The sequence below is a fragment of the Thunnus thynnus genome, chromosome 8 (assembly GCF_963924715.1).
Source record: "Thunnus thynnus chromosome 8, fThuThy2.1, whole genome shotgun sequence".
Taxonomy (NCBI): domain Eukaryota; kingdom Metazoa; phylum Chordata; class Actinopteri; order Scombriformes; family Scombridae; genus Thunnus; species Thunnus thynnus.
This window is the reverse complement of record NC_089524.1, coordinates 2,932,765-2,955,264: the sequence shown is the minus strand read 5'-3', so window position 1 is coordinate 2,955,264 and position 22,500 is coordinate 2,932,765. Positions and strand designations below refer to the sequence as shown.

The following is a 22,500-nucleotide window of genomic DNA, read 5'->3' as shown; positions in this document are numbered from 1 at the left end:
TCATTTTTAATTGTTAGTTTATCAGAGGAAGTTAAGGTACAGTTGGTGCTGGGAGGAGAGCATTTAGTGACAGCCTGGGCAACAAATTAAATATTATTCATTATGTTCTTGATTTTGTCAGAGAAAAAGAGGTTGAAACTGTTCACATTTGTCAATCGATGGTTCAATAACAGCAGGGGTGAACTTCATGTGTGACTTACAACGCTGAAGAGCAGTCTGGGGTTATATCTCTGTTTATTAATGAGGTCATTATTATACTTTTCTCTGGCCATTTCATTAAAGACTATTAGTCTCATAGGCATCATCATCTCGGGTGCGGCGGGACAGACGTTACAGTAGCCATACATCAGCCACAACAGGCCTCATTAAGTACCTGGCACCTGCTACCTACAGAGACCAATTAGAACACAGCGAGTAATGGGGTATAATCTCTCTCTGCCAGGCTTGAACCAATCAAGAGCCGGTTTTAATCACTGCAGTCCGCTCATTAACGGTGATGAGGAAGTTGAGGTGAAAACAGAAGTTACTTTGTTCTCCTCTTCGGGTGATAATGAATGGACGAGTTGGCAGAGGGAGCAACTGACGGACGGTTTGAGTAAAGATATTTAAGAATTTATGAGTTTTTTTTACTGTTGATGGATGAAGACAAACATGGAGGGAGGAGCTTAAACTCAGCAGCTTGAAGTCTGGAGTCCAAAATCACACGAATGGAGGGATGCAGTACGCTCCAGTCATATTTACATACATTCATATATATTAATTGTTGTTTTTTTTGGAAACAATACATAAAAAAACTAATCACATAATAAAATTAAGAAAAGTTTAACATTATTAGACTTAATCCAGAGGGAAACATGAATCAATTAATCATCAATCAATAAAGAACTAAAAAGTCAACCTCATGGACAAAAAAAGAGTTTACACAGTTTCTCGTTATAATGTGAAAACTTTCTAATTTTAACGTGATCCTTTTCATGTTATAAGTTATTATGACATATTTTCTCAGTATTGATAGAAACCAAATGATTCAGTTTTTACTTTTTTTGTTATAACAACATATCACTTTATCTTTTTAATCACAAAACTTTCTCCTTATTTCACTAAATCAACATCTCATTAAAACAAGCTTTTCTTGTTATAACATGATAAATTGGTATGCTGTACCCTAAACTCTAAACTAACCTTAATATAACCCTAAACTAACCTTAACATAACCCTAAACTAACCTTAATATAATCCTGAACTAACCTTAATATAATCCTAAACTAACCTTAACATAACCCTAAACTAACCTTAACATAACCCTGAACTAACCTTAACATAACCCTAAACTAACCTTAATATAACCCTGAACTAACCTTAACATAACCCTAAACTAACCTTAACATAACCCTAAACTAACCTTAACATAACCCTAAACTAACCTTAACTTTAAATCAAGTCTTCACCCTAAAATTAATGATTTACATTAAGAGGACTTAAGGGAGGCGAGTCCCCACAACATGAGGAATACCTGTACACACACACACACACACACACACACACACACACACACACACACACACACATCCTCTGCTCCTCATTTTTCTTCTTCTGCTTGTCAGCTGTTGGCTGCTGTGAGTTTTAAAGGAACATTACAACCGTTTCTGCAGCGATCACCACATTAAAGTTAAGACGATTTTATTCTCATTGGCATAAATTGACTCGTTTTATGTTTATTAGACCTTAAACACTGACACATCATCAGCTTTTAGGTTGATATGTTGTTGTTTATTTCCACCTTCAGCAGTTACGGAGCAACATTATCATTAATGTGGAGTCGTGTTTCTGTCCACCTGGTGAATGTGAGTCCAGTATTCACTCTCTTTTAGCTCTGTTTTTACTCTCCACCACCTCCTGAGGGAAATATCTGGCTCTTTAGCTGCTAAATGCTAATTACAGCTAACTGTGTCTGTTAGCAGGCGTATTTCAACTTGCAAATAAACCCTACAGTACAGATTAATAGATTCATTTTGAGGTTTATTAGGGGTTCTAGGTATTAATTGTTTGACATGTTGAGCTTGATTTGATCCACTGTGAGGTCAGTCAGAACGTGGACGGCACTTCTTCATCTGATGGCTTCAGTTTTCTCGTTTGACTGATGACACGCGGCCGGACACCAACGCAGGAAGTCAATATATTTGGGTCTTGTTTCCGCCTGTTCACTTTCCCCGGTCTGCCCTTCTTCCCTCCCTCCATCCCTCCCCTCTTCCTCTCCCTCCCTCCCTCCCCGGCAGCCTGAAATGAATTTGCCCGGTCATGTAGAGCCATGTCAGAGCGAGGCGAAGCTGGCAATTCATCACCCTGCACTGCCTGCCTGTCACACTGCTCCTCCACTGTTTTCTCTTGTGTGTGTGTGTGTGTGTGTGTGTGTGTGTGTGTGTGTGTGTGTGTGTTAGGACGGCTGCTCGCCTGCTGTCAGAGCTCCTCACCAACCACCATGTGTACCTCCATCCCCTCAGGACCTCCAGTAAAGACTGAGAGAGGCCCTTCGCTCACCTGCTCCGCTCTTGACAGCTCCCCCGCCGACACCCGGATGGATGCAAGGAATCGAGACGAGGAAGGAGGGAAAGGCTGAAAGGGAGGGGAGGGGGGGGAGAGGGACCCAATTATCCCAGAATGCAGCGGTAGGTGGTGTTCAAATCAGGCGGTGCGACCCTTGACCCTCAGCAGTCCATTGGCGGGAGAGTGAGGTGCTTTAGCGAAAAGCCGCACTTGTGGCGAGGAAAGCTAATGGAGCTCCATTTTACCACGGTTTCTTCCTTGAAGCGCGGCGGCCCTGCGGCGCTGCACAGATTAGCCATTACCTCCCCCCTGTAAATGCACTGCAAGCCCCGCTGAAGCTGTCTCTCAAGACCATTAAGACGCCAGAAATCTCCTGCAGAGACGGGGAGAGACAGCAGACACACATCCAGCAGCTGATACGCCCATTTGAAGACCCCATTAGGGAGCTCCGTGCCGCGGAAAAAAAAAAAAAAAAAACCCACAGCTTAACTGACTGGATGAAGCCACTTTACTGATAATACACAAAACTGCAGGGAAAATGAGTTTACAGATAATTTACTGCCACTTTCCTGCTCACCCTCGCTCTCTGGATGGACGCCTGGACGTGATGAGAACAGATGACCGAGAATCGAACTGCCGGCATGAACCAGGAGACGGAGACGGGGCCAATTTAACATCACATTTATGAGATGAGAGATCAATTTAAGAGCAGCAGAGTGCTGCTGAACATTTCTGAGAACAAAAAGGTATAATACACTGTAAAAAAAAAAAAAAAAAGAGAACAACAAAGAAAACCTTATGTTCTTAAAGGTGCAGTTCACCCAAATTATGTCAAAACTACCTTTTCTCACTAACTAAATACAACGGTAGTAAAAGTAATTTTACTTTACGCTGAACAATGAATCAGCGACATCTCTTTTGTGAATTTGTGTCCCTTTTATTTGCACTCAATGCAGAAAATAGTTCCACTGAAGACTGTTGACGGTGTGTTTTGTTATTTTTTTTAAGCCTGCAAACTCAAGTTGGATAAAAAAGGTGACAGTTGTGAAACTGAAGTCAAAAATACATTTGTATTATGAAACTTTCCAACTCATCAACAGTGTTGAGCAGGTTGGTTCAACTCCGTCGTCCACCTGCATCATTTCTTCTGTCTTCTAAACCTTGCGTTACATTTATTTGTAATAATTATGGCTGCTGTAGTCAAACAAAGAAAATCTCAGTCGACTGAAATTGTACACAGGACGGATGTAACGGGACAGAGTGAACTCAGCAGCCTCACATCTCTCTGTTTAGCGTCTTCAGGTTATGCTAACCCACTGTTGCTAACTTTGGAGCTAACCTCCTTCACTGTTCCAGCACTTGGGGAAACAACAGATGTGACTTTTTAGCATTTATTAACACACTGTAGTCTGTACTGTACATTTACTGCCAGACTGACAACTTACTACTACCCTTTTCCTCTGCTCCGCTCGCATCCACCGTCACTTTTCTGCCCCTCGCTGTTTCCCACCTGCTACGCAAACATACTCCTTAACGGAGCCACGCGACCAGTGGTTTCCCAGGCAACGACACGGCGGTAGACTCACGTACCGGAGCAGCGCTGCACAGAGACTCCCAAACGCTATTGATTCCCTAATGAAGGGATATTTGACGTTATTTTTGGCATTAAAAAATATTGGCGGGAGTTCTCCTTATGAAAATAACACAGAGATTATTCGACCAATGAGAATTTAGTCAGACGAGAGCATATCGACCAACTAATCGACCAGTCGACCAGCAGACTACAGCCCCAGTAATAATCAGCATGTGACTTATTGTGGTCAGTCAGGATCCTGCTTCATGTGCAGGTGTATGAGAGACGGAACGATGACGGACTTTAATAAGTACCAGAATCAGCTAAAATACTGAAAGAACATTGTTTTATACTAGTGTGAAAACAAGAAATAATAATTTAAAAAGATACTTTAAATACAAGTTAATTTGCTCTGGAAACTGGTTCAAATATTTTCACTGCACTAGAAGATTTTTTCACTTGTTTTTAATAAAAGATGTTCTGTAGTTTTTGCAATAATTTATATAATATATATAATCATTTCTGATGATAACTCCATGTTTCTAGATCTCATTAAAACAATGATTTGTGAAGAACTATCTGACTATAACCAACAGAAATTAACTCCAAAATAATAATAAAAATAGAAAGTACAAAAATAGTACTCACAGTAAACTAAACTTTCCCTTCAAGGAATCGATAACAAATAAAACTGACTTGATAAGACAGAGATGTTTTTTGCAGTGTAGCAGTGAACAGCAGCCTGAAGCAGAAGCTTGAACCCAGAAATCATTTGTTCTGTCTGACTTAATGTGACTTCAGTGGCAAAATGCTGCCTTAATGTAAAAAAAAAAAAAAAAGCATGATGTACCATATAAAAAGGTGATGAGAGTGAAAGAAAACACATCATAAAACACAATCAGGAGGCGGCACAAACAAAGAGTACATAAAAAAAAACTTTATTATTGTTGTAAGGTAAGATTGACAACAACATGCTTTTACCACAATAAAAAATGAAAAGATATTGCACTGGTTTTACTCTAGCAATGTTTTTTTTCTCTCTCTCTCTTTCTCTTTCTCTCTTAACGTCTTTCTCAAGCTTTTACGGTGCACGGCTGAACCTTCCTCCTCCTCCTCTTCATCACTCTTTAAAGACAAACACACAAAACACACAGCTTGGAAATACTGCCCTCGTCTGCAAGAGTCAAGTCCATAAAAGTCGTTTTTTTTTGCCGAAAAACAACCTCCTCGGACACGGATACAAGCTTAACGGACTGCACATTGAAACATCACTGAATCTCATGAAACGGTGGTTCGAAACGTGTGTGTGTGTGTGTGTAAGTGTGTGTGTGTTTGTGTTAGTGGTAATAAGGCTTCACCTCGTACCTCAGTCACATGTTTGATTTGTCCATGTGCCTCACAGACAGAGCGGCTCACTGTGGTTCATCGCTGGACGTGTACAGAAGCTTATTAGTGACAAAACTGAAAAAAAAAAAACAACTTCAATAAGTCTCTAAAGTCAGGATTTGAAATCCGAGAGCACACGGGGACAGAATCATCAGCACAAAATACGTTTTAGATACTAAAAATAAGGATTGAATAAGAACAGAAAGGAGTGTGAGATGTAAAAATCTGGATTTTGTGTCGTTCAGTTTGTTTTGCACATTAGTTAGGGTCAAACTATGGAAGCCTAAAGATGACAAAACTGCAGGAGCAAAAAAAAAAGTCAGAAATCTAGGAGTACGCATCGATTTATCGTCTCAAAGTAAAAGTAATTTTGGAAATCTGCTCTAAATTTTCTGCAGGTGTTTGCTAGTAAGTTTCGGCTAACAGGCTTCAGGAGGAGCAACAGGAAGTTAATCAATGAAAAAAAAGCTACTTTATAAAGAAGAGAAATAATTGAGATGTAATAATAAGAGCACAAAGGGACGGATTTGTTTGCACAAAGCAAGTTCCAGATTAAGTTTCCTGCTGCTCTTTCAGCAAAATTCTTCAAAGCTCTCGACAGTTTTTGGCTGATATGCAGCTGTTACTGTCAGAGCTTGTATGGAAGTTTATCAGAGACAAAACTACTGAAACAAATCTACAATTCCAGATCAAACAGCAGAGACAGATTCATTCACGCAGAACAAGTTTTTGCACAAAAAGTCAGATTTCTGTCAGATTTTATCAACTCACTCGAGTTTAAGTTTAAGCTTAAGTTGTTTCGGCTGATTGAAAACACTCGAGACGCTTACTAACGACGTCTGGTTTACAGGTTTTAACAGAATCTGTCTGGATTTTAATGTTCTTCACAGTTTAGAGAAGAAAGAGAATCTGGCGGAGCCGAACAGGACAAAGTTTCACTTCCAGGTTAAATCTAAAGAAGTTTACTTTAAGTTTCTATTTTCCAGTTAGAAAACCTGAATTCATTTCCAAAAGCTGCAAAAACGTTTGGACAGTGACTATATTTTAGTTATTATGGATGTTTGTGTGTATGTGTGTCACATTTGAGAACTTTGTCATATTTATTGAAGGGAAAATATGACTTTGAAGAGAATTTTTTAAACATTTCTTAAATTAAAGCATCACTTTGGTATCAGCGCTGATTATTGATACTTTGTCCTAACGAGGAACACAAACTGTCAAAACTGAGAGCGAACAGATCGTACGTTTGACTCGTCGTCTCTCAGCAAGTTTGATGAACTTCTGTAGCTGTTTGTGGGCCTCATCCACAGAGCAGCAGAGATGCATGATGGGTAAAACACAGGCTGGAGGTCGAACAAACTACTAACACGACCTGGACCAGGACAGAACGGAGGAGCCTGAGGGAGCCTGGGTAGCGTGTGTGTGTGTGTGTGTGTGTGTGTGTGGTCAAACTGGAGATTAATGACTCCACCTGGGAAACTGACACTTTGCTTCGCTCTCCAGCAGATGGCTGGACCATCATCTTTACACCTGGGAGAAGGTGTGTAAAGATGTGTGTGTGTTAATACTGTCAGTGAAGTGTCGCTAGATTAGATGGCGCTACTATTGATCTGTATATGTGTGTGTGTGTGTGTGTGTGTGTGTGTGTGTGTGTGTGTGAGGCAGCTGCCCATGTAGCACTAATAGGATGACCAGCTGAGAGCAGATGGGCTGGATTGTGCTTGATTACACACAAACACACGACATGAGCTGAAGGCGACGGCGAAGCGCTTCATAAGGACGTCAGACTGAGACTCTGGACGTCTGAAAAGACGAAGATACGGAAGATTTTTAATGACAAAACGTCTGAGCAAGAACCAAATTTAATAATCTATTTTTTAAATTTAAATCTTTCATCAGTTTGTCAGGATTTAAGCCACCAGCTGATTTTTTTTTTTTTATTACTCACTAATATTTGGTTATTAAAATAATTGTGACCAAGATATGTGCTGAGCAGGAAATGTTACAGTTGAAAAGTGAACTTATCACAACTATGAAATGAAGACGCTGTTTCTAAATACTGTCCTGACATTTTCGCTTCATATTCTGATGATAAGATTTAGTTTTAGTTCAGGCTCTAGTTTTTTAAACACTGAAGTGTTGTGTGTGTCAGTGTTTCAGCTCTTTTGTCAGATTAAAGGACGTGAGAGGTTGGTTGAGGCTGATGTGACGTCTCTCTACCCAGAGGAGTTTACTCTGCTGTCACTTTGAGTTTAAGTGCTTTGAATATTGTTGCTAGTGTTGCAGATAAAAGGGATTAATTAGCAAATCCAGGTATTATTTCAGTCTGTAACTGGAACTAAAATTAAACCAACTATCAGAAATCAACCCTGGTGCACAACATCTAAGGACTCAACTCATCTTCAGGCTCAAAACATCAAATACGTTCACATTTCTGTCCTCGTGTGCTCTCAGAACATCTTCTGTACGCGCTAATCTGCCTCTGCTAACTCTCAAGATTTAGTTTGGTGTGTGTGTGTGTTGTCAGATTATCAAAAAAAAAAACCCCCAATTCCATTCAAGTCTGACGCCGCCAAAGAGAGACCCACTTTCTGACTTTCTGTCTGTTTGGCCGACGACCGCAGATAAATCAACAGCTCGAACGACGGGAGCCGTGAGTCGCTCAGCCGCCGCTGATCTATTTCACAGACACGCCTGTTATCACACTTCTGCGCCGCCGCGAGACGACGTGCACGAGATGATTTTGACATATGTGCGCTGACTCTTCCTCCACAGGTGACCTCAACACACCACCTTATGATCAGGAGTCACCTAAAACGTGTGTGTTGGTAATTATTCTCGCCTGTCAGACAAGGTTTGATTGCTACAGGCGACATGTTCCATTAATAACCCCCCCCCCCCCCACCCCCCCCACACACACAAATAAACATAAACAACATGTAAACATAATACAGAGATTGCCAGTCAGCGTGTCGATGCCAGTTTGTCTTTTTAACTGAGCGAGAAAGCGCTTAATTAAACTGAAAACCTCTGTTTTCCTCTCCAACGAGCTCAGTAAAGACACATAAAACACTAAAAGGAGGTTTTTTTTTTAGTTCTTAAATCTTAAACTCATGAAAAGAACGTCTGGCTTCTCAGAAACGTTCAGCAGGAAACGTTCAAACGTGAGCTCGGTGTGCGTTCTTTCAAAAAAAAAAAAGTGATTTTCTTCAAAATGTGAGTCAAACCAAGACAAACAAAACAAAACAAAACAAAACTAAACAGGTTTAAAATGTACAGTAGGAATCAGGGAAGTGATCGGGACAACACAGGAGAAATTAAAGGTGGTGTATCCAAGAAAAAAACAAACAAAAACAAAAGTTGAAATGAACAGGCTGACTGCATTTTAGTTTTTACCCACTGAGCTGCGACTCAGAACAGACACCAGTCATTTTTTTGTCTTTTTTTTCCCATCAGACAAAATGAGATAAAACTTTTGTGCAAAGCCCGACGACGTCCGACACAGACACGTAGAGAGCTCGGCCCAAATACACAGGTAGCAGGGTGTCCTAACCCTAAAACACACACACACACACACACACACACACACACACACACACACACACACACTCTCAGGGTATAAAACAGATGCACAACAGACTTTTAAATATTCTTATATATATACATAGATAACCATGCACAAAATCAACAAATGCTCGCTCTCTTCCTCACACACACACACACACACACACAAAGTAAAGTGTAAAAACTTTACAGCATTAGAGGCAAAAAAAAACAAAAAAAAAAAACACAGCAAGTTGGTCCAGATACCAAAATAAAACTACTGCAGCCTTCAGAGGCCGACCGGGGGCTAGAAATAAAAAGACGGCGGTCCGACAGACACTAGTGTCACACTGAGCGCGCTCAGTTTGAATCCTTGACTACAGCTGGTATGTCAGTGTAGTGAAGTTGTTTCTGTGCAGCTGAATTTCTGAGTTCGAACAACATCCAGTTCTGCTGATAATGGTTTTATGACGGAGAAGCAGAAGGTGACCAGTGTGTAATCGTAGGAAAGTGGTTTGTTAGGGTTTTATCAGCTTTGTTTCCTCTCAAATCCCTCATCAGATGTAGTGTAGTTGGGTTAATCCTTTCCTACATTCTTAAAAAGTAATCGGATAGAGCGTATATAACCTTCAGCTGCATCCTTGCTAATGAAATACGAGACGTAAAAGATTCAATAAGCTGTTTGTTAGCATCGGATTTTAGTAAATCTGGCTCCAGCTATTAGACTGACACCACATCCTGGAGACTAATCCCAGCTGATGGTTAAAAGCTGGACTACAAGTTCATTTATTTTAACTTAATTGATCCATTAAAATGAACATCAGTTGTGCTTTTATTGTTACTGAAGTTACATTAGATGCAGCTGCAAACACCAAGAGTTCAGATCTGCACTGCACTCAGCATTAACAGCAACATAACTTCTGAAAACAAACAAAAACCAACACGTTGTTCGTCGTGATGGATCAACTAAAGCAAAGTCACCTTTATGACAGGAAGGTTCAGAGTGACAGAAGTTGTTTGGAGTTTGTGGATTTAAACTGCAGCGTCGGTTTAAATTTTGTGCCGACTAGTGCAGACTTTATTAATCAGCACAAACAATAATCTAATCCAACAGCGATATTCCAAAGGAATCTCTTAAAAAACAGAGCTGAAGCACGCCTGCCAGTCTGTGCTCAGGGAATAACACGCCCCCCTCCACCCCCCCACCGTACAGACCTGCAGTGTCGGATCATCGGGGACCGCGGCGAGAGGAGAATTTAATTTAGCCTCGTTAGTTTGGTGCTGAGTGTACGTTGGCGTTGCAGATTTTAGTCCTATTAAAAACACTAATGCATTTAAACAGATTGCTAAACATTCGCTGCACTTTATTGCTGAGATATAATCTTTTGTTAGTCATTGCAGGAACACGAGGAGGATGTGAGGAGGAGCAGCAGACGTGTGTAAAGCTGCACGGACCGCGGTGCTTTTTTAAAAATTTTTATTTTTAGCCCCGTGCGTGTTTGCAGAAAGAGAAAGAACGCCGACTACCGATGGCGTTTTTATATCTGAAGCAGAACCCAAAGAGTCAGGACACCAAAATAACTCACACGAACATAAAAGAGCACAGAACAGCCGGAATGGAACTATGACTACGACCACATCTGTCTCTGAAAGCTCTCCGTCTCTCTTTACGCCTTCAACAGTCAAACTCAGATTAGTGCGAAGTTTTACTAACATGCAGTTTGTGTGAGTTTTAAAACCTCAAGCCAGCACTGAACGGTGTGATCTGTACATTTTTTTTTGTTCTGGTTCTTTGTGTTTTGCTGCTACGTCTTCTTGCTGGTTGCTTTATCTTGTTGCGAGGAGGCGGACACGGCGGCGGCGGTGGTGGCGGTGGCGGCGGCGGCAGTTGTCGTCTGGGGTTCGGACCTCTTACGCTGGGGCTCAGATGCTGCTGAGGAGCTGTGGCTCGTGCTGAGGGGGGCGGGCTGAGCGGCCGCTGCGACGAGCCGCTGTGCGGATGCTGCGGCGCTCTCTCGACCCGCCGGCCCTGACGCCGGCCTCTCTGGGACGTCCTTGCTGGACGGCGGCGCCGGAGCTAGGAAGTCTTTCAGAGTTGAGGATCTGGCCGGCCTCTGCGGGGCAGGCGGCGGGGTGACTTGCTCAGTTTTCTGTCTGGTTGAGGACTCTGAAAGTTGAGGTGACTGAGGGGTTGCGACCTGCTTGGCGGGGACTGAGAGGGGGTCAGGTGACGGGACTTCTGGGGTGCCTCCTCTGGATGAGCTCTTGTCCGCAGGGCTGCAGAGTTTGACGGGACCCAGAACACTCTTAGCTACTGTTGCGAGCTGGGAAACCACTTTGTCTACTCCACTTTCAACTGGTGGAACTGGGGAGCTTGAACTGGAGCTGGAGCCAGAAGTGGAAGAAGGCGACATAGTCAGACTTGCAGCGGCGGCGGCGCATAGTCTCCGGTTATCAGCCTCCTTCTTCTCCTTGGAGATGCCTGGAGAGGAGCAGGAGGCGCGGGGCGTCTCCCGGCTGTCTGTGGTTCGGCAGTCTGGTGTAGTTGCGGTGGTTTGGGAGTCTGTGGTGGTTGTAGTGCTTGTGGTAGAGGTGGTTCTAGGGCTGTCCAGGGTTCGGTCTTCTGCTCTGGACTCTGACGGGCCGCTCTTCCCCCTGACGCTCTTTGAGTCCTGCGGAGGTGTCGGCTTGAGGAACGTGTCCTTGCTGACTGAGATGAATGCACTGCCTGGAGTGGAGAAGGGAAGGGGGCCCTGAGAGGGTTTAGTGGTACCGCATGGCTCCAGAACTTTCTTCTCTTGTCTTACACCCTCCTCTGCGGATGCGGCCGAGCTCCCGTCTTTTACTCCCGGAGAGGAGGAGGAGCTCTGACCGGGCTTGGTCTCGGCGACGGAGGCGAGTGTGTGCGAGGGAGTGGGTCTGCCTATCTGCGACGACCCCGTGTGGCTGAATGTGGCGTGAGGGGTGCAGGGGGAGAGGCAGAGGGACGGCAGCGTGCCTCCCGGACCTGTCCTCACGGTGGTGGGCCTCAGCAGGGGAGGAGGGGTGAAGGTCGCCCCCCTGCGTCCGTCCTGGCTGTCCTCCGAGCCCTCGTCCGTCTCGTCCTCGGATGAATCGACCTCGTGGATGGCGTCTTGCTTCTGCAGCGATTCTCTCCGCTCGGCTCTGTCCTGCCGGATGGCCGACAGCTTGTCCTTCAGCTTGCTCTTCCCGGGCGTCAGGCCCAGCGAGCCGGACACCGTGCCGAGGGCGCCGTCCCCTTCCTGACGTCCTAACTTCCTGGATGAAGAGGAGTGTTTCTGCAGGCTGCCCTTCTCCACACCGCGTCCTGCTGAGGACAGCAGACCCTCGCTGGCTGACTCCTAAATGAGGAAAAAGTCACATATTATGCTTGTTAATCTCACATTATGCACAATGAATGAGTCGCTACACGTCTAGGAAGCACATTGGTGACATTTTTCCTGCAACTTGAACATTTCTAACCTCTAAATCTTTCCAAAGACATTATGCACTAAAACCAAAACACTGTCATGGAGTCAGTTTAAGCTATTTCCTGTTAATTGCATATTTTCAGCGTTTGATCCTCTCGTACCTGAAGGCTCTGGAGGCTCGGCTCTCTCTGCAGAATCTCCTTCTTAAACTCTGAGTGTGAGATGTCCAGACTGTGTTTACGACTCCCGACGGCCGCCCCCACCGCCAGCTTCTTCTCCCCCGCCGCCGCCACTCCAGAGGGTGACGAAGGGGAGCTGGTGAGCGAGGAAGCCAGTTTCTCGGCTGACTGAACCCTCTTGAGGAGCGGAGAGCGAGGAGGCTCGGCGCTCTTAGGCCTGGATATCTGCCTCACCAGGGGAGGGGAGGAGTGGAGCTTCACCGGGAACGACTGACCCACCGCGGACTGTCCCAGAGCGTGGCTGGGGAGTGGGGAAGGAGAGCGTTGCGGCGAGCTGCTCTGAGGGGTGGGAGAAGGCGTGCGGGCCAGAGGGGAGAGGGGGATGTTGCCGGCGGATTTGCGGCGGGGAGAGCGGTACTGGCGCTGGAGCTTCGGGGCGAGGCCGTGCAGGGAGCTGGGCCTGATGTGGCCGGAGCTGGCGGGGGAGTTTGGGACGCTGGAGCTGGGAGAGCTGCTCTGAGATGAGTTTCCACCAACTGAGAGGCAGAGAAAGAGAGAATTAATGCCATCAAAGACAAAATAAAACAAAATATTTAGTTTATTATAAAGTCAGAACAAGAAAAACAGAAAATTCTGTCATTTGAGAGCCAGAAACCATCAAATGTTTCGCATTTATGCTTGAAAAATGAATCAATTATTACAATAGTTGCTGATTAATTTTCAGCTCTAAATGTTTGCATACATCGTGTCTCTTACCTGAGTGGGCGGAGTCTGGGGTGGACCTGTAGCCCTGCGTCGGGCTCCGTGGAGACAGGTTGTGCGTCGGCGAGCCGGGGCCGCTCTCCCCGGAGGAGAGGGAGCGGTTGAGAGAGGACAGACTGCGACTGGTGTGCAGGAGAGACGCCTGCTTGGTGATCTTCCTGAACAGAGACGTCTTCTTCTTACTGAGAGAGAAAACGAAGAGACAGATCAGACATGTGAACACAAAGTGCTGTTTGATATGAAACAGGCGACTCTGTCCCACCTGTCCTGTCCCTCCTTGTTCTTGGTCTTCTTGTTGCGTCTCGCCATCTTGGATTTGTGACCCGTCTTCCTGGCGGGGCCGACCTTGATGGACGTGTTCTCAAACGGGGTGGCAGAGATGGACACTTTGGCGCCGCTCTGACGGACGACAGACACAAAATTATTAATTATTATCACATTTCATGTTTCTGTTCACTCAGATCTCGGTGTGACTTTGGAAGTTATATTTTTAATTAAATAATTTTATGTCATTTGTGTTTAAATTTTACGACTTTTGGCAGAAAAGGAAACTTTTTGTGAAAGGTAAGTTGTTATCAACACATATTAACAATGTAAATAATCAAAATGAATTAGCATTATGTAAGAAAAATGTTATAATTTGATTTGACATGTAGGTCAATGAGAACTTTCAATTTTATTCAACTTTTATTTAACATGTCCTGTGTCCCAAATCCACATAACATAGTCTAAACATGTTTTGAGTATCTGGTGTTTTCACACTGCAAAAGTAACAATAAAATACACTCAAACCAGACATTATGTAAAGTAAATATTGCTGATTTTCTATTGTGCTGTAGACAGACACTTTTGTCCCACAATGCAATGCACAAAGGAAAATACAAGAGCTGCTCACAGCTGGAAAAAACTGTAAATAAATTGTGTTTGATGGTGAAACAGCTGAAAAAATCTTAAGAAATACTGTGCATTATTCCCTCTCTGTGTGAAATTTAACTGGCAGTCGACTAACTAAACAATAAAGGTCCAAACGCACTGAAAGCGATACCTGACGCGCCTCATTTGACATCAATTGATGCTCCTCTGGTGCACTGCAGGCATCAGATTTGAAACGCTGAAAACCCCACAGAACAACACAGATTTGTCCTTTTGTTCTTTGTATTAACTGCTGCATTAATCGGATGTAATGAATGAATGAAAAGGAGACACGCGGAGAAGGAAAATGAAACTCAGAACGTCTGTTTCCACAGTAAATCATCTGTTGAGTGTTTGATGGTTATTTATTTGTGCTGTAGAACGTTAACGGCTGTGAAATAATCATAATAAAACGTTTTATTTCTCTCATTCAGAGGCTTTGTTCTACAGCTTGCTCTCCTCTCTCCACCACCGCCATGCTGTCTCCAAAATGGAAACAAGTGCAGAGTAGAGACGTCAAGGCAGTTTGACATCTCATAAAACTGCGTTTGGCCATTTAAAACAACAGGTGTACTTTCAAAACGTGCACGTCAGACGCTTTCAGTGTGTTTGGGCCTTCAGACAGTGATACTATGATGATTAGCATGTAGAATATACTGTATAGAATCAATATGTAGTGTGGATTTAGGACACAGGTATAGACGGTCTCAAGAGAAAACTAAAAATAAGGAAATAAAACAAAATGTGTATCAGTGCTGTGCATTCAAGATGTAATTTTATTGAATGGGAAAAGTAGAATCGAGTGTTCTTCTTCATGTCTGTACCTTCAGGATGAGCTCCACCACCTCTGTGTGAACCAGACCGTGGACTGGCTCTCCGTTGACGTGGGTGATCAGGTCTCCCTCCCTCAGCCCCGCCTCGTGGGCCGGACCGCCCTCCTCCACGTGCTGAGGGCGAGCAGAGAGAGAGAGAGAGAGAGAGAGGAGGAAAGAAAGAAAGATGGAGAGAAAAGCAATTACAAAGAAAGAGGAAGGGGAAAATAGAGAGTAAAGGAAACACAGTGAGGTGGTTATTTAAGAGCTGTAGTTGTTTACTAAGAATCCTAATTCACTGCAACCACACTGACACTAATTTACAGTTATCTTGAATCAAATATACCTCAATAAATAATCATTAATTAGTAAATGTGTGTGACTTCTTCTACACTCTTCATTTTATATTTATCTTATAGCAGCTGAGCTCTGAATGCATCATTTTTAAACATGAGGAAAAGGTGGTTTCACTCTTAAATTAAGGATGTGTGAGATTTAAAGATGTTTGCACCTCAGACTTGAAAGCTCATCGTCACGCGTAGATTTTTTTTTGGCGGGACTCACCCAGACCATGTGATGCACGGTGTAGATGTCGGAGTCTCCCATGTACACCCGGATAGCTCTCAGGGTGAAGCCGTACTTCTTGCCCGCTCTGTGGATGATGATGGCGGGTTTGACACTGCTCACGGCCGGGGAGAGGTCCCGGCTCGGGGAGGAGTCCCGCGACGACGGGTTGGACGACAGTGAGTGGGGCGACATCGGGCTGGCCAATGGAGAGGCTCCGTGGTGGTCTGTAGAGGGACAGATAAGACAGTACGTTTGAGTTAGTGTCCTTTTTTCTTGTCAGGTCAGGATCACATGAGAGATCCTTTAATTATCTGTTGGTCTTTCACTTTATTCTTCTCTTAATCGTTTTATTTTGATTGTTTCCAGTTTTAGTAGCACTATAAATACTATATAAATAATTAAATATTATTTATATAGCACATTTAATACAAAAAGAAGCAATAAAATTTGCTTTACAAAACATAAAAAAACATTCTGTTATAAAAGAAGTTTATGTCATAAAGAAAATCACAAACTAACCAGTAACCATCTAATCACTGGATCTGACTGACGCTCACCTGCAGGAATCATCAGCGACAGCGTCGTGGCGGAGGCTGACTTGATGACCTTGTTGAGGGGTCTGGAGCTCGGGGTCGTCGTGTGTTTGTCCGCGTCTCCGGACAGCAGCCGGTGGCGAGCCCTGCGAGCCGCCAGGTCGCTGATGGCCTTCGGCGTCGACGGAGAGTCGCTGTCTCCTGTGCCTTTAGCAGCTCCGCCGGTCGTACCGTTACCGCGCTCGCCCACGTCACCTGAACTACCCGCTGCATGGACAGAGACACACAGAAACAAATATATATAATCCATCAAATCTAACAAGTGTCTGCGAATTAGTTACATTTAATACTTTATAAGTTTTCAGACAAAAAGTGAAAACGTTTTTAGAGAAATCCTGCAGGAATATTTCAGTTGATTCCTCTCTGGTTCAGGGACCAGCAAGGAGCATATTAGGGAATAGTGTTGTTTATGTTGAAAATTTCAAGATGGAAGACTATTAAATTGCTTCTTTTTATATGTTAAAACTGTAAAAAGACCTGCAGACACCCTGAAACACATCCAATCTCTTATGGAGCTTTTTCCCTATCTTTATTCAAGAGCATGGTATATCAATTTGAGAGCATAATTTATTGATTTCACATTCAAATTTTGTAATTTGTCCCTCAAACTCAAATACTCAAATAGCCTCTGCTTGCACTTAGATTTGCTGTTTCTGCTCAAATTATGTGCTTGCACTCGAGCTTCAGCTCTTCCTCTCGCACTCAGGCTGCTTCTGCGCGCTCGTGGAACTTCTGCTCTCAGATTTCTCCTCTGCTCTTGGATTTTTTGTGCAACAACCCTGTTAAAATCCCCCAACCAATAGAAGGCCAGGGTACTCTTTAACTGGGTTCATCCACTCCCGCCCTCCACGACTTTATAAAATGTACTTCCCTTGCTTTCTTTATGACTTTTGGAATAAAAAGACGGTTCATTTATTCACCAGCACCTGTGATTTTTACTGTAGTAGCTGCATACAGTTTATTAGTAGCCGCATGGCATCGTGCCCGCCTGTTGGTGTGCTGGAGGAGAAAATGATGTCACCTTCATCATAAACGTTTCTATGGTTACGACCGTGTGAGAAGGTGAGATGGTCACTTGAACTTCAACTTCAGTTTGAGCAGAAACAGAGCAAATCTAAGCGCAAGCAGAGGTTATTTGAGTGCGAAGGCAGGGTTTTGAGGGAAAAATTACAAAATTTGAACGTGAAATCAATAAATTGATATACCACGCTCTTGAATAAAGAGAAAGAGAAATATTTATTATCATGCAACTTGTTCAATCTCCTTAAACACTTGCACTGACGTGTGAGCGTAGCCTTGCTGAGCTGGCTGGAGGTGGAGCTGGGTGTGGTGGGAGACTCGTCCAGTTTCAGCTCTCTCTCCACTGGGAGCTCTGGGATGGCGAGGGGGAGCTCGTCGCTCCGCGGGCCCCTCACCGCGCTCGGACCGAGCAGGCTGGGACTCTTACGGCTGCCGGCTGCACCTGAGAGACGAACAGGATCAGTGTCGTCATATTCAGCAGCTTCGACAACTTTATTTTTATTCTGTTCGCTTGTTCTGAGCCGATCTGGACTTGTTCCTGACAGCTAGTGACCGCTTTTACCTTGACCTCCTTCCTCTTCAGAGGAGATAGCGAAGCGCGGCATCTCAATGATGGCTGAACAGCAGCGTCTCCGGACTGTCAGAGGTGGACTGGAGTCGCTCTCCGTGTGTGACGACTCCGAAACTGACAGACGCTTCCGCAGGCTGAGGAGATGAAAAGGGAGGAAAAGATTAGACACATGTACAGCTACAAACACGGCAGATCAATATCAGAGCGTATAAACTGAACAGTGAGACGTTTCTTACCATAAAATTTTATCTTAATCTTTTACAAACTGCTCTGGGAGAACTAACAAACTATTTTAAGTGACCCACATCACAGCTTGTTTCTTGCATGAATTAATAAATAACTTCAGGAAAACAATCTTATCTAGAAACGATCCAGATTATGAAGACAAGAAAAATTAAAGCAGCAAGCAGCGTTGGTTGGGACCTCGCGCCCGTCAGGATCAGATCATTTTGCTTTTTAAAAATGAGGGATATTTCTTATAAGTGTGGTGTGCTTTTATTTTGAAAGTTTGATTGACATGCGTACTGTCAGGTGTGTAGAGACAATAAGTAACTGCAGCTGGACACAGAAAAATACTCATACGTTTGAATGGAGAGTGTGAACGAACCCACACCTTTTTGATCATTTACTGCTTCCACATAGTTTTAGATACAAACTTCATTTGAAGACTTTAACCTACAAATCTTGAATTTACATGTTTTTTCTATCTTTTATTGTTTTTGAGATATTAGAGTGTGAGTTTTAAAGTCTTTTCTTGCTCCTCCTGTGATTTTATAATGAGTGTGTATTGCAGAATGTTTCACAGCACTGAGGGAGTGACATCATCAGGAGCAGTTGGAGAGGAGGATTTTAAAGTACACTTTTTGTGAAATCTCCTCATAAATCCCATAACTTTGTCCAAATCTTACATTAAAAATCACATTTTTGTAGGAAATTTCATTGCGAATCCATTGATACAGGTTTGAAAGTGGTCAGACTTATAGTTTAGACATCAGATGCCTTTGTTTGACACAAAGTTCATGCCCATAGATTGCCTCCCCATTGGTTTACATTGTAAGGTGTGATGTGGCACTACAACTTTCAGGGCTTATAAAATCCAAACCGTTCGAGTTATTACAAAGTTTTTAACAACTTTTTTTCAGCACAGTGTCATAAGTCATCTATCAAAGTTTGGAGCTGATACCATTAACGCCCTCAGAGGAGATAGTGTTTGTTCGGAGTCCAAAATTGGGGCAAAGTCTTATTTTGAAAGTGAGATTGCGGACTTCCTGTTGGATTTAGGTCAGGGGTGTCAGTGTATGATTTGAAGGTCTTGATGAGACGAATAATTGAGTTTTGGTTTGATCTCTCTACGACATTCCTATGGGCCGTGGCGGCCTTTTTAGTTACATGGGTGGCAGTTTAAGTGGCGTAATAATAAAGAAAGAAAGAAACAAACACACGAAAAACAATAGGATCTTCGCCCTTTTGGGCTCGGTCCCTAAAAAGAGATTAAATTTCAGTAATGTCTGAGACTATCTTGTATCATAGCGGAACTTACATCTCAGGGGATCCGACCAGCCAGGAGCGATCTCTGGACTTGAGACCGCTCAGGCTGTCGAGGCGATCTCCTCCCTCCTCACTGAGGCTGCGTTTGGTCGGAGGAGGAGTCCTCTTCTCCTCGTGCAGAGACAGACGCTCCATGCTGCTGTACACCTGCACGCAGAACATCACAGGAGACACAACATCTCAGATTTTACTCGTTTTAATCCACGTTCAACTTTAATAGCAACCTGTTCTGACCTGTGACTTCATATTCAGGACAAAAACCAAAGCAGCAAATGGTGAGTTGTCAAGTTATCATGTGAACTTTTGTATTGTTTTATGTTCTCAAGTACACTAAGAGGGCTGCAGATGGATTATAAATTATATAATGCATATATATATATATACACAAACAATATTTAAACCCTATTAATTATATTTTATAAATATTATAACTATACCAAGGCAGCACAATAAATCTAATAAAGTTATTTTTTATGTGTGTTTTTTTTTTCTGGATCGAAACACACACATTCATACATGGTTATCATGGTTATGATGAGGTTTCCCAGTATCCCAGTATTGTGTTGCACATGTAAACATACCATACCACAACTACTACTGGTTTAAAACAACTGGAGAAGCCCTGATCCTGGTTTTGAGAATCTTAAACCAGGAAACTGTGGCGTGTACAGTAAACATCTTATCAGGTTTCTGATCATTCTCTGTCATGTTTGAAGGTGCGTCATCAACTCAAATTACATCGTTACATCAGTAAAACATGAAATATGATAGTATAAATTACATAATGATGACCAACACACTGTTCTGTTTCTCTTGGTTTCTATTACCGGTGATCAGATAGAGAAGCAAAAGCAGAACAATAAATACAACAACAGAGTTCAGGCAGCCAGAAACCAAACTGTTCATTCTCAGTTGTTGAGGAAACTCGACTGTCGGCACAGAAATAAGAAGCTGAGATGAAAACACAGACAAGGGCCTGAACAACCAGGTTTCTCATGTTCCATGTAAACATCATGTTGTATCTCGGATATGATCAAAACCAGGATAAAGACCGAAACGCACTGGGAGCGATAACTGATGTGCGTCAAATGTTGCTCCTCTGGCGCACTGCAAGCGTCAGATTTGTAATTCCAACACCACAGAACCAACACAAATTTGTCATTTTGTCCTTGTATTAACCGTTAGTTGGATGTAACGAATGAATGAAAAGGAGAAAAGCAGAGGAGGGAAAATGAAACTGAAACTAAGAGCGTCTGTGTCCACAGTAAATCATCTGTTGACTGTTTGATGGTTATTTATTTGTGCCGTGAAATAGTCAGAATATAACGTTTTATTTCTTTCATTCAGAGGTTTTGTTCTCACTACCGCTCGCTCTCCATGCTCTGTCTCTCTCTCTTTTTCGGCTGCAGAGAAAACAGCTTTGGGGCGCTGGGTCCTCATTTGACGCTCCAAAAATTGAAACAAGGTCGGAGTCGGCGCGTCGAGGCAGTTTGACGCGCCTCATAACGCTTCTAGTGCGTGTTCAGCCATTGAAAACAATGGGTGTAATTCATAACGCGCATGTCAGACGCTTCCAGTGCGTTTAGGCCTTGAGAGTCAGAACCAGGTGCATGTAAACCCACTCAATGATCATTAATGCCCTACATTACCACTGATCATTTGTTCCTGGACTAAAATTTTATTGAAAAATCCAGATTTGTACTGTTTTATCACTCTATAAAGCACTTCTGTATGATACTATGCTCTACAAATAAACTGTTTTTTGTACATACTGCTTCTACAGACTGTGAAAAGTTGTATAAATTCACAATTATTGATCTGTTGATGAAGCTGCTCAGTTCATGTTGTGAAAGTTAAACCAGGTTTTGGTTGATTTGATGTGTTTGTACCTTGCTGAAACGAGGCGAGCAGGAGGAGAACTGTCGTATCTCCACGTGTTCGTCGTCGTTGGTGTCGTCCTCCTCCTCCGAGTCCACGTGGTGGTACCGGTCAGAACGGGCTGAAGCACACAGAAGAGAGACACACACACACACACACACAGAGTGATGAGTGTGAGAGATGCTGACAAGCGTTTTGATGATGAAGCGGTCAGATCAGAGAGAGAGAGACGTACTGTCGAAGTAGCTGGTGTCGTCCTCGGACTCCAGCTGGGGGATGAACTCGGCCTTCTGCCTCAGCAGGCTGTTCCAGTCCAGCTCTGTGAAGAACGAGTGCTGCTTCACCTCAAAGGCACTTCCTGTGGAGAGGAGGGAGAGACGGAGGACACGGAGAGAGATGGATGAGGAGCAGTTTACAGCTAAAAACTTGGTGGAGTCTGGTTGAACCACTTCCTGTTCACTGTAGTGGGAAGTTTGAAACAAGGACAAAGACAGTAGAAACACTAATAATCAGTAATATTTGGTAAAAGAGCTGTTCTATATGCTGCCTCCTTTGTCTGTGGTTTCTCTTCATGACTTGTTGCACAATCTGTCTGCTTCCTCATTGGCTGCTGATGTTTTGGGGTATTTTAGAGTCTTATTTGTTTTATTTCAGTTATTTGGGGATTTAAACAGCTATCGGGATGTTTTAAGTTGTCTTTATGAAGTATTTTATATGATTGTACTCATGATTTATAACTGCAGTGCTTCTCTCTGATATAATGATGTACTTTGAGACATATTTAGTGTTATTTGCTTCATGTTGTTTGTCTGTAAACATGTTGTTGCTGCCAAACTCAGCCAGACTCTTGAAAAAGAGATTTGATGGTTAAATAAAGGTTGAAAAACAACCTTGAGCCCCGATATGGGACTGAAAAACATCCTGTTCCTGAAAAACATTTCACTAATTCACTGAATTCTTAAAAGCCCCTGTCAGCATGTTTGTGTGTGTTTGTGTGTGTGTGTGTGTGTGTGTGTGTGTGTGTGTTTATGTGTGTGTGTGTTTTACCTGTGCCCAGTCTCTCCAGAGGATTCTGTCTCAGCAGTTTGCAGATGAGGTCTTGAGCCTCCTGAGGCAGAGCTTCGTCCTCCTCCGGCCAGATGATCTCGTCTGAAACAACAAACATCACAAACATGACGTTA

The 22,500-nt window shown here is 43.2% G+C and overlaps 1 protein-coding gene across 9 annotated transcripts in view; it reads right to left on the bottom strand.

Annotated features, from left to right (window-relative positions):
• Positions 1–5,039: 5,039 nt before the first annotated feature.
• mast2 (microtubule associated serine/threonine kinase 2) overlaps positions 5,040–22,500 on the bottom strand; it is a 202,339-nt gene continuing 184,878 nt past the window's right edge. For all 9 annotated transcript variants that reach the window (XM_067596127.1, XM_067596129.1, XM_067596126.1 and 6 more), the window contains 13 exons: positions 22,367–22,468; positions 21,555–21,677; positions 21,331–21,440; positions 19,434–19,588; positions 17,885–18,027; positions 17,585–17,764; positions 16,267–16,509; positions 15,707–15,933; positions 15,155–15,277; positions 13,681–13,817; positions 13,413–13,600; positions 12,639–13,192; positions 5,040–12,408 (listed from right to left, as the gene is read on the bottom strand). In XM_067596127.1, the coding sequence (XP_067452228.1) occupies positions 10,852–12,408; positions 12,639–13,192; positions 13,413–13,600; positions 13,681–13,817; positions 15,155–15,277; positions 15,707–15,933; positions 16,267–16,509; positions 17,585–17,764; positions 17,885–18,027; positions 19,434–19,588; positions 21,331–21,440; positions 21,555–21,677; positions 22,367–22,468 (3,842 nt within the window). In that variant the 3' untranslated portion in view covers positions 5,040–10,851. The remainder of the gene's footprint in view (positions 12,409–12,638; positions 13,193–13,412; positions 13,601–13,680; positions 13,818–15,154; positions 15,278–15,706; positions 15,934–16,266; positions 16,510–17,584; positions 17,765–17,884; positions 18,028–19,433; positions 19,589–21,330; positions 21,441–21,554; positions 21,678–22,366; positions 22,469–22,500) is intronic.